We start from the raw sequence: 12,314 nt of genomic DNA on the forward strand, positions 1-12,314 counted from the left end.
ATGTGAACATATGTATACTGTCTTAGAATTAATCAGATCTGTTCTGAAAACTAGCATACATTTATCTTGCAGTTGAGTATACAGAGATTATACCAGTTTATCTCTGAAACCAAGCATGTGCACATATTCTTGTATGAAATGGGACACTGAAGAAAATATCAAGGTCTATCTCTTGTCAATTTCCTGAGAATCCCAATTGTTACCACATTTCCTTTAATTGTGCCTGTTCTAGAAGAATAATAGGAAGATGAGTGAAAATCACATCATGTATCCTACTTTATTCTTTATGGTGCAAGCAACCGGGAAATTCTAGAAATCCTTTTCTGTACCTCTCATTTGCTTCATTAATTAAAATATATTTCTAATGTCTTATACACCAGGATTGTAAATGTGTAGATGTAGCTCCTTGATAATGTTTCTCACTACTTGATTTATGGTTGAGAGCAATCTGGAGACAGAAAAAGGAAGGGGAAAGAGTAAATTGGGCATGCGCAATGGAGACAATAAAGGGGAAATAGTTGGACCTTTTGTTTCTCCCAACAGCCCAAGTTATTTAAGTGTTTTTTATAGTAATAGTACAATTTACTGATGTGCTAAATAATTGCACTTCATAAGCTTCTACAGGCATTAATTAAACTGGCTTTATTTGGAAATATTTCCACAGTTGCACATTCTCCAGCAATCCTTCAAGCTATAATTTGAATTCCTCTGATTTGTACAGTCATTACTTTAAAAACAAAACAAAATACATTATCAGTGTATGCCTTTTAAAGTGACTGTTTGACTATAAACAATACAAATACAATACTAATTTTTAAATTTTGGGATTTAAAATATAGTTTGGGTGTCAATACAAGGTGGGCCATTGTCTCACCAAAAAGATACCGTATCTGAATAGATGGTGTATACTATGCTCCTCAGCAGCCTTATTCTGTTACTGCTATCTAGTCAAATAAAAATGATGTACTCAACAGGCTGTACTTAACTTTATAACTGAACAATGCAGGACTCAAAGAAAGATCTGTCCTTGAACAGCCAACACCAAGAGATACTGAAGAGTTGATTCAGCAGCCTTCAGAGCAGCCACACATTAGAACAGGTAAGTCTTCCAACAAAATCACAGAAAAATAAATGACATTTTTTCATTTGCTTCTTCTGGGTGCAGAACATGATAATGTCTGATCTATAGAAATAAAAAAAATTCCCTTCTGTACAATACTCTTGGTTTGTTCTAATCAGAATGAGGTATTCCCAAATGTTTGAGAAAACAATGTAGACCTTAAGAATGCTTTAAAAATATTTAAAAATAAATGTGTGTAGTTTCATGAAAGATCACTGAATGTCAGGAATCTAGGCTCTGTTTCCATGTCATGAATAAAACTCACAATTTGTTCATTAGGTAAATAAGCTTCAATTCTTTGGCATGTGTACTCCCTACCCCTTGCACATGGATCCTCACTTTAAGGAATTATTTGATCTGATTCTAGAGCAGTGTGACAAATTAAAAACTGCTTCTTTTCCAGTCACTGGCATTCTAAACCGTACTTTAACTTTACTTCAGAAGACTTAGTTGCCAGTTTGTTCAGTAACCCAGATTCAGATTTCACAATAATTTAGACTTAGAGTGAAGATGTCCTAAACCAGGAAGACTTCAGTTGTATCTCTGTACTTGTGTGAGGAGTGTTTAGATGCATACAAGGCCAAGGATTTGAGGCTGCTTCATGACACAAATTAACTTTGGTCCTTTTTGCAGTCCTTTATTTTAGATTAATGAATTCCTGCAAAAACTTCAGATGTATGCATATCGACATGGGTATCATTGTCAGTATATCTCCCATAGAGTCAGATCACATAAAAATGAATCATGTCAAAGCTTTCTTAAAAAAACACTATAAAATGTAAAAATTCTGCATTATGGGGTGACTGCTAAAATATTTGGTGTCATATTTATTAAAATATTACAACCAGTTATCCATTCAACATTTCTTACTGCAACTCGGATCAATCCAGTAACTCCATATAAAACATTATGAAGTACCTTCAGTGGATGTATTTTATAACATCAGACTTAACAATTCCCTTTTCTTTACCATAGTAATATACTACATTCTTTTCTGTACTTTCAGGTCTGGAATACTGTATAAAGAAGGGGGCATTTTCAGTAATGAAGTGGGCTCAGTTTTCAAACTGTAGGTGTGTGATGCTTAAAACAGCTGCACCTTTAACAAGTTCCCTGATGCTTAATATGTTCCTTCTATTTATGCATGCAACTGTGTACACTGACATGAGCTCATTATTATGTTGACATCTTGCCCACAAAGGTGTATACTGATCAATTGAGTAAACCAGTACTAAGAATTTGAAAGTGGCCATTGTCATTTGCTCATGCTTTGAAACCACATTATGTACTTTGCACTTTCATCTTCTGCATTATAAAAGCTTTGGTCATCTCTTAAGATAGTAATCAAATCAATTTATTAACTTGGCATACAAATAGAAAACAATAGTTCTGAAATGAAAGGCATACTTAGTTTTTAGATGACATGTAGGTAGCAGATCATCTTAGAGGAAGCTTCCGTTCCAGTGTCTGGTAGAAGAGGGAATGCCTACCTCAAGATCGTGCATGCCATCTGCTGTTTTTCAAAGTATGTGCATTTTAATTATATATATGTATTTAAAGCCCAGCATTTGTTGGAAGCATTATCTTAAATCAAGAGAATTTTAAAGAACCATTTGATTTCACAGTCCTATTTAGCTCTTCAAACTCAATAAATGTTAAAAGAATTCAGAAATAATTATTTTTGTTTTTAAATTTATTGGTGCATTTAAAGAAATTAAAATTGGGAACAGCATTAATTATTTAAAAAAAAATTTTCCCCACATAGTGAGGTTTCAAATCCCATGTTCATTAAAATTGTATGTTAGGATTATGGAAATCGATACAGTATATTAAAACATGTTTGATTTGCATTTTTTTCAAAGCTTGGTTTTTGAATCTTTTTGAGAGCTGACTTGTAATTTTAGCTTTTATTACTGCAGCAAAAAGTGTAGAATCATATAGCAAATGAGAATATGGCAAATGACAATGAAGGTAGCACTGGTCGGGAACTTGACAAAAGACCCCGAGGAAAGTGTACTTAATCTGCAGGAGAACAGAAGCTCTTTCCTTCCAGCACAGTAACATCCACATGACTGCTCCTCATATTTTCACATATAAATACCCTGAGAGCTAGAACTATATTTTTTTCAAAGGATTATAAGGAACATTGTGCATGAACAGGTGTATGGAAAGCTGCCAGTACTGCATCTAATTTAACCAAATTTTCTGTGGTGTGGTCTAATGCTAGAATTTGAAACCTGGGCTGCTATGCAGAGAGCCCAGTTATGTGTATGAAAGGCCTAGTACTTTTTTCTTACAATCTTCCTCTGCAAATCCCCATTGTTAAAAACTGCCTCTTATGTGGCATGGAGGATTTCTACCGTTGTACATTTAAAACTAAGAATTTATTTCTCTAGATCTTGTAGGAAAGGGCTTGAAGAAAAAAGAATGAAGCTCATTCCTTGGTTTTAGGATCCAACATAAACTTGCATTTTTAAACAATTTGCTTGATAGTGGAATATGAGTAGAATAAGTTCTGAACTATGTTGATGCCTGGGATATAAAAGGTCTGCCTCTCTGTTTTGTTTTTGTTTTTTTTACAGATGATGCCTGCTCATTTTCAGGCCTATTGTTTCTGTAAAAAGTAAAACAAAGTTTCTCAGGAATCCAAATAATCAAACAGATAATTGATTCTACGCAAGTTATAAACAGAGCATGATAGATGGACTCCAGTCAGTCCTCTAGACTAGGGGTCCTCGATGTGCCTATGTAGATCATGGTGCTTGCCTACACCTTTCTTGATGACCAATAAGTAGGCTTAGAAAGTTGGAAGGGTTTGGTAGGGCTTCTGATTAGCTGTACTGATCAAAAGGCATCCTGCTAAAGAGTATTTCTGCCTGAAACCAAATTGTTCTGATCAGAGTTCTGTATAACTTCATTCCCTAACATTTTTTGTTCTTGTACCTCCCGTGTCAGCCATTTTGTTATTATGCCACCACTCTATTTCAAAATTCCAAAGGTGTCCACCTGCTCAAAAAGGTTGGGGACAATTGCTCGACTAATCACCTGCTTTAGTTAAATCCAGAACAAAGTTTGAATCCAGTTGGACCTTTAAAGATCAACGAAGTTTAATTCTTGGTATAAGCAGACACACTTCATGCTTCTAATAGGTTTTTAAAATGAATATTGTGCGCTACCTTTTAGAAGATAGAAGCCCAGCGAGCTTAGCAGCTGTAGCTAGATTCCTATACAAAGGCCTTTTCTGTCACCAAACTGGATAGTGCCTGTTTATCCATTTTATCTGATTTCTTTATTAACATGCTTTTTTATTCTGATTACTGTTACTCCCTTTACAGATTATGCCATTAAAGGTTTATTTATTGATTGAAAATGAATATTTTTAAAAGTCCTTTGGTAATTGTTGTCTGATCCTTGACTGAGTAAAAGTTAGGGTGGATTGGGCCTTTAAATTAACCAAAAAAGTTCCCAGTAAGCCACTGCTCTGCAGTGCTAATGATGGCCAGGAGCAGCCTATCTGAGCCCCGCAGACCTGGGCAGTTGAAATGTAGGAGGTAGATAAGCCACTGGCTTTGTTTAAGCCAAGCAGTCCCAGTGATCGACTCAACTTGGGCCTTTTCAACATCTTGAGCCTTCCTGGTTACTGTTTTGTACATCAGTATTAGAAGAAATGTATGTCCAGGTATGGTCAATATAACTAAGCATGCTCACCATTTTCATAAGAATCTATTTTAACTGTATCCTGGTTTTCAGTTATTTCTAATTCAGCCTTTTTTCTATTTTTACTTTTTGTTGAATTTTGTAAATTAATGTAGAACACAGGGGTGTTGAAGCAGAACCTGAAGATGAAATCCAATCTCTGCTGCGTGAAGCTTTGAACTCACAACTTGGTATGAATTTATAGTTTGCAGCGATTCATATAACTTCCATTTTCTGAGTTTAAAATAATCCTGTTTTCTTCTTCTTAGAGAGCAATAAGTTATTTTGATTAGGGAAAGACAGTGGATAGTTATAGATCTTTTTGAGTATTTAACTGTTGTAGGAAAAGTAGAATGGTAATAGTAGAATGACTGGTTTTGCTTGCTTTTTTAGCCAATAATACCAATAGATGTAAATATCTCATTATATTTACATTATAAACACCATAGTTGATGTTAAGCACCTTTCCCACGGAAGATGTAAGCGCATGCTTTACTTTTCTCCCTCTGCCATCAAAAGGCTGGATTGCAATTATGTTTGTTTTTAATAGAGATAACTGAGACAAGTGGTTAAGATGTTTAGCTTTCTGTTCAGATGCTGCTTACATATTTTCAATGTTTTTGTTAAAAAGGAGAAACAGATGAAGAACATGAACATGAAGGAATACCATTTCAGCAGGAGGAGAATACCGAAACACCAGAAGATACTGTTGAAGTTCCTGTGGTAGAGGAAGACTATGATGGAGAATTGGAAGATAAAATGCCAGACATACTAGCAGCTCCAGAATCCTTCCAAGAAGGTATCTGAAAGTATCGTTCACATGCATATGTGCAACATCTGGCATTGTTTTCTCATCTGCATTAGAGAAATTGTGAACTTTTTAAAGTTTTGTGTATTCTGCATTTCCTAGAAACTTTGCCATGCTGTGTGCAGATTTTAGATGAATAAGTAATACATACAATGAAATAATGTGTACTTTAAATGTTTGTAATTGCCCTCTTTGGAGTGATATGTATGTTTATAGCTATAAGTAGTAGTAACTTTTGCAGTGGCTAAGTTTCAGTTTGCATGTTAGTGCTTGGAATATTGATATGTGTTTGGATTAGTTCACAGAACCCCATGCACAAATGATTTGGTTTTCACAAAGTACCAGTTCCATATGTATACCTTCAGAGTAAGTTATCTGCATAGGTGCTAGTTTCTTAATCATTATTAATCTATATGTCGTCATTCAACCGTGAAGCATTTTTAAAAGACCAAAGACTCAGTCATATTTATCACATCATAGCAGCCTGTTTTAAGAGATTGCACCAAGGCCCAGTTTCAATGCAATCAGAGCTAGAGTTTTTAATTATTAGGTAAGGATAGAGGCATCATACATCTCCTTTATTCCTGCTCCTTCCTCCCACACTTCTATATGTTCCTAAATGTGCTTTGGAAATCTGGTTTTAGCTAGGAGAGCTTAGCATAATATCTATGATGATCATATATAACTGGTCAGGATAGACAAAAACTAGAAATAATTGTATGTGAGAGGAGAGGAAATAGGAAAGGCACATCAATCCCATGAGCTGCTTCCCAGTTTAAGGTTTAAAAACTATAAATATCTTCATTTTCTATAAGAAAAATTATGTGTACCCAATAGTTAAAAAAAAACAGTTACAGATAGCACATCCTTTGCCTTCCTTTTGTTCTCTTCCCCACCTTTACTACTAGGGTGGCTCTGCCTCATGTAGAATGGAAAGAAGGGCAGGAGCTGAGAAGACAGCTCAGATTCCAACTCTCCCCTTTTGATTTTTACATCCATGGCCTATCCATCAAGCCCCCTGGGTAGAGGCAGACAATTCCCTAGTTTGGGGCCAAGTCCATTAGGGCAGTTTCTTTTTACCATTCCCCAGAAATTTTCTAATCTTTCCAAAAGGCCTTGTAGGAAAAACCCACCCCATTTCTTCCTTTTTTTCCCTGGGCCCTCACATGTCTTAAGAGTATGTTATGTCTGTCACCTGGTAAGCAGGTCTGTTGCTTGTCTTAAACTTCTTGGTGTTTTCATTTAGCATTTTTTAAATGTATTCAAAAACTTTTTTTCCTACTTAGAACCTACCAGTGACCATGAAGTACAAGAACCAGAACTAGATGAACCTTATGGTATGTCTTTCTATAATGCGTTGAATATGTAAGTTTTCGCTTGAAGAACACTCTGAGATGTTTGGGTACTCTCCCTATCATCCCTACAGGCAGGGATCTGTGGGCTGTGACTTTGAGACCATGGCTCTGGGTGAAAACCTCATGGAATTCAATCTGGCATTTGAACTGAAGCATACTTTTGTCTCTAGTTGACAAATAATGAAGCTTTAAACCAAAGGACAGAGGGCTTTGCTTTGAAGTGGCTAGTGAAGCCTTTATAGATAAAGCCATTACTTTGTCAGTTCTAAGAAGCACGAAATCCCTTTTCCAATTGATGGCATCCTTTGATGATCCTTTGCTCTCTCTGGGTAGGACCAAGTTGAAGCTGGGCTTCCTGCAGGGCTGTCTGCTGCAGGGACTCAAAAGAAGTCAGTTGATCTTAGCAAAGAAAGAGCCTTCTGGAATGACCTGTATGGACTCTCTGAATAGTCATGGCCCAATCTTTAACTTTGGATGAGAAAAAAAGGACAGAACATCAGGCAGAATCTCAGAGTCCTGCTTGTCATCAACATAGGATGTTGGTGCTGGATTGGCCCATGGAATGCTTACTAGCAGTCCTTTATGAGCCAGCTTAGCTAGAAAAAAATTATTCTGCATCTCTGCAGAGCCTGCTGTTTGAGAAGAAGGGGATAGGATTAAGGAGAAGCTGGCCCCTGAGGTCTTTTGCTTGTGGATTGGAGAATCTACTGTTCCCACTACCAATTACCAAATTGCTTGAAGTCTGTAAACCTGGGACTCAGAGAAGGCATCCTCTCCACAACTCAGCACAGTTGTAAGGTTTTGAGTTGACAAAAAAGAGAGAGAAGAGGGGTTTTTTTTTTTTGGTAGCTTAGAGCAGGCTTTCTCAACCAGGGTTTCATGAAGCCCTGGAAGGATTTTTCGAATTAATGGGAGTTAATTATTTTAAATATATTTTCTAATTTTGTTAAATATGTATTGGGTGATAAGATCATATATGATCATGTCAGCTCACCCTCCCCTCCCAAAATAGCCAATGATGGGCCTGGAGAGTGTAGAAAGGGAAGGGGACCTATGTGGATGTGTACACAGATCAGCTTCCTAAACATATTCTGCATGATCACATCACTTTTGGGGTTTCTTGAAGCCTGAAGTAAGTTTCAGGAGTTTCTCAACAAAAAAGTTGACAAAGGCTAGCTTAGAGGTAAAAGACAGTAGGGAGAAACATAAAGGGGAAAAATAGCCCTAAGAGCTTTTCAGTAGCTGTAAAAAAAGGGGGGGGATCTGATTGGATTAATACCCCCAAAATACCAATAAGGTGTTTTTTCGATTCTGACAAGCTGATTCTATGTAGCTCACCTTCAGTCTAAGTGAAGGTGGCCTATAAATAATTAAATAAATAAATGAAAACAGCAGTCCTCTAAGACAGTGGTCCCCAACCCCCGGTCTGGAGACTGTTACCAGTCCGTGGATCAGTCGGTACCAGGCTGCAGCGGCTCCTCGGCAAAAGACTTACCCCCCTCCCCCCCCGGGCCTCAGTAAAATTGTCAAGCGTTGACCAGTCCCCGGTGATAAAAAGGTTGGAGACCACTGCTCTAAGAGAGGCCAAGCAGCTCTGTCAAATTTGCAACATTAGATTCTGACAGGGGTGGAACCTATGTAGAATCATAGAATCACAGAATCATTGGAAGGGGCCATACAGGCCATCTAGTCCAACCCCCTGCTCAACGCAGGATCAGCCCAAAGCATCCTAAAGCATCCAAGAAAAGTGTGTATCCAACATTTGATTGAAGACTGCCAGTGAGGGGGAGCTCACCACCTCCTTAGGCAGCCTATTCCACTGCTGAACTACTCTGTGAATTTTTTTTCCTGATATCTAGCCTATATCGTTGTACTTGTAGTTTAAACCCATTACTGCGTGTCCTTTCCTCTGCAGTCAATGGGAACAGCATCCTGCCTTCCTCCAAATGACAACCTTTCAAATACTTAAAGAGGGCTATCATGTCCCCTCTCAACCTCCTTTTCTCCAGGCTGAACATTCCCAAGTCCCTCAGCCTATCTTCATAGGGCTTGGTCCCTTGGCCCCAGATCATCTTCACACACAGTGCTACCTAGAAGCGTATCCCCCATCCAGTAGGCATGCTTTTCATTTTTCTGACCCAGATGCAGAACTTTACACTTATCTTTATTAAATTGCATCTTGTTCTCATTTGCCCATTTTCCCATTGTGTTCAGATCTCATTGAACTCTGTCTGTATCTTCTGGAGTATTTCCCAGTCCTCCCAATTTGGTGTCATCTGCAAAATTGATGAGTAGTCCTTCCACGCCCTCATCTAGTTCATTAATAAATATGTTAAAAAGTACCGGAACAAGCACCGAGCCCTGAGGTACCCCGCTACTCACCTCCCTCCAGTCTGATGAAACACCATTGACAACAACTCTTTGAGTGCAGTTCTCTAACCAATTCCCTGTCCACCTAACTATCTGAAAATCCAGATTGCAATTCTTCAATTTATCCATCAGAACATCATGGGGAACCTTATCAAAAGCTTTACTAAAATCCAAGTAAACAACATATACTGTTATGAACCAAAATATAAACTATCATTTCAGCTTTGTGTTGGGGGCCTTAGTGAAGAGATGTAACTAGAATATTTTCAGTAATCTGAGAACTCTTGGGGGATAAAGAATCAGAAGAAGTGCTGAAAATTAGCTTGTAGGCCCTACAGTCCAAACAGTTGCATAGTAGAAGAAAGAGCATACCAAGTAAAACATTAAAATTTGGCCTCATGTTGGAGTCTGGTGTTATAAATGGCATGCTGTTGTGACATCTTTGAAGGTCACTGGCCTAAACAAAACACATTGTACTTCAAAACACTTGAGGTTGATAGGATCTGTATGTATTTATAGCAAAATAGATATGCATTAATCTTCATTATCGGTCTTAGTAAGTCAGTTCAGATATATTAAAATAAATGTTATGTTCTTTTCATAGCTTCAGTTATTAGGATGGTACTCCTGTTGTGAGACTATTATAGTTTCAAATAAAATTGTTTCTGTGGGCATGTTGGCACTGGTGTAAGTCAAATCAATGTAACCATTCCTGCCTTCATAATGGTGATGGAGATAATGGCTTCTTGTGGCTTAATATAAACAACTCCTTAATTTACAGATATGCATGAATATGACACAGATGTAGAAGAAAATACATATGAACCAGTAGAAGCAGGTATGTCTGTCAGTTAGAAATAATTTATATTGTGTAGAGAATGTATCTTGTTTTTTTTTTGTTTAAGCAGGCTGTGATGTGCAGTAAGTGTCCCTGTACAGAACTATTAAGGAAAATATATCATTTACCTTTGTTCTAGTAGTACATTCCCATTACATTATTTCTAACAAATACACAGTATGTACACTGGGTTGCATTCCTTGGAAGATCTCTGCACATTCAGCAGTATTAGTGAAAGTGCTAAAGTTAATCCTTGCTGTCTGCTTGCTCTAAGTGGAAGTGATGGTATCCCCCACTAACCTTCTTATGTGTGCAAACAGACCATAAGAAATGTTTTTCTGATATTATTTCAAGGGGAAATTATATAAAATAATACAGTCTGTGCCTTTCATTGCTCCATATGCACATTGTTCTTCTGTTAAAACAATGCCAGATTTAGATAGAGTGGCCTTAGGCTATACCACTGTGAGGCCCTCCCTAATCCCACACTTGCTCTCACAACTAAAGATGGAAGAATCAAGACTGTTTAAAAAAAACTGAGTAAAGATGAAGTGAACTGCACAAACATGCACAAGTACTCAATAAAAGTTCTGATTTCTGAACTGCTTTGCTGACCTTGTGAAAATGACCTAGCACCCGGGTCCAAAAATGCAGCATAAACACAGATTCCAATTCTTCCATTTTCTGCAAAAGATTGTTAGCTTGAAGCCTGGTATCTCCCTGTACCTTTCCAAAATGTGGTTCATCCATGTGCCTCCTACCTAGTGTTTGACAGCTATTTAGGAACTTTTGACTAAGACTGCAAAAATAATCTGTCTCCCCCATTTCTTTGTGGAGGATGAAAATAAAGTATAAATTTCATTGATAATGCCAAAACAGTTCACTGCATCAAGGCAGCATCAACAGCAAAACAGCCCACCAAATTTAAAGAGTGACCAGCACATGGAATAAATCTTTCACATTTGTTTTTCCCATGGTTTTTTGCTGCTTCTATCCTTCAGAAGTGAAAGCTGTAACAGAAAATGCAAGGTTTGGAATGACTTTTCAAACAAAGCAATAAACCTGGCTTTGTTGAGTGATAATACACAAGACACTCTCAGCTAAATGTTGCACTAGTGTTGAGTTCTCATCTTAAGACAGTATTATTCTGAAATGGAGTGCAAGGAAAATTTAGAGCAGTGTGTTATGGTCATAGCATGTGTAAGTAAGGCCTATGACAGTGTCAAAAATGTTATACACCTTGGCTGGAGGCCCCCTGGATATTGAGGCCCTAGGCTTCAGTCTACCTTGCTTATTGGTAAATCTGGCCCTGGTTAAAACTGGCATTGCTGTTTGTTATTGCAGCTTTTGTCTTGTTTGCTCAAGTGATGCCAAGCATGGATCCAACCCCTTGTTTTCATTTCAGTTTTGTCAGGCTTTGTGCCTGAAGACCAGCGACACATGCTGTACCTTACAAACTGAGTCATCAACAAAAGGCTAACTCCTTTTCTCAAGTATGAACAACAAGCAAGGTTTTGACAGAGCACTTCCTTGATATATGAGCTGTTCAGTAACATTTCCCTTGATTGGCTTTTGAAGGGAATAAACAGCTGTGTTAGACAATAAGAGGAAAGGTCTGCCAAATCCTCTTGTGAAGTGGAATAAAGATCCTTTTTCCTCTGTTTCATCTTGGGATGGGGCCTGGTGAAATGTCTTTGCAAGCTGGATTTGATCCCCTGGCCTTCAGTTACTTATCCCTAAAGTTTGTTTTTATATATCAAATGCAAGACTTTTCTCATACAAAGATATTCTCTTCAGAGGAAGAATGTAGACAAAGCAATTACGTTTTCCCTTAACTAAAGAACAGTTAAGTTTAAGTCTCAGACAGAGATATCACATATCAGTGAGGAATCCTGAAAATGAGGAACAACTCTCCCCCCCCCCCAATCTTCATAGATTCTGTAAATGCTCAAGTTTAAATAGGCCAATTTGCCACCTCTTTACTTTAACTGACTCTCAGTATCTCATGCTCTGGAAAATACTAGATGAAAATACTGACTCAGGTTGGGTTTTAATTTTTTTTGTTTTTGTTAGTTTACAATCTTACATTTTTCTGTGTTCCTAGGAAGTCTTTGGGTATATAGACAC

The 12,314-nt window shown here is 37.5% G+C and overlaps 1 protein-coding gene across 4 annotated transcripts in view; it reads left to right on the forward strand.

The window, feature by feature from the left end:
• Positions 1–12,314, forward strand: part of ASPH (aspartate beta-hydroxylase) — a 121,803-nt gene that overhangs the window by 41,200 nt on the left and 68,289 nt on the right. For all 4 annotated transcript variants that reach the window (XM_077352312.1, XM_077352315.1, XM_077352316.1 and 1 more), the window contains 5 exons: positions 1,007–1,099; positions 4,933–5,007; positions 5,448–5,615; positions 6,911–6,961; positions 10,131–10,187. In XM_077352312.1, coding sequence (XP_077208427.1) covers positions 1,007–1,099; positions 4,933–5,007; positions 5,448–5,615; positions 6,911–6,961; positions 10,131–10,187 — 444 coding nt within the window. The remainder of the gene's footprint in view (positions 1–1,006; positions 1,100–4,932; positions 5,008–5,447; positions 5,616–6,910; positions 6,962–10,130; positions 10,188–12,314) is intronic.

This window comes from Paroedura picta, chromosome 9 (assembly GCF_049243985.1).
Source record: "Paroedura picta isolate Pp20150507F chromosome 9, Ppicta_v3.0, whole genome shotgun sequence".
Lineage (NCBI taxonomy): Eukaryota > Metazoa > Chordata > Lepidosauria > Squamata > Gekkonidae > Paroedura > Paroedura picta.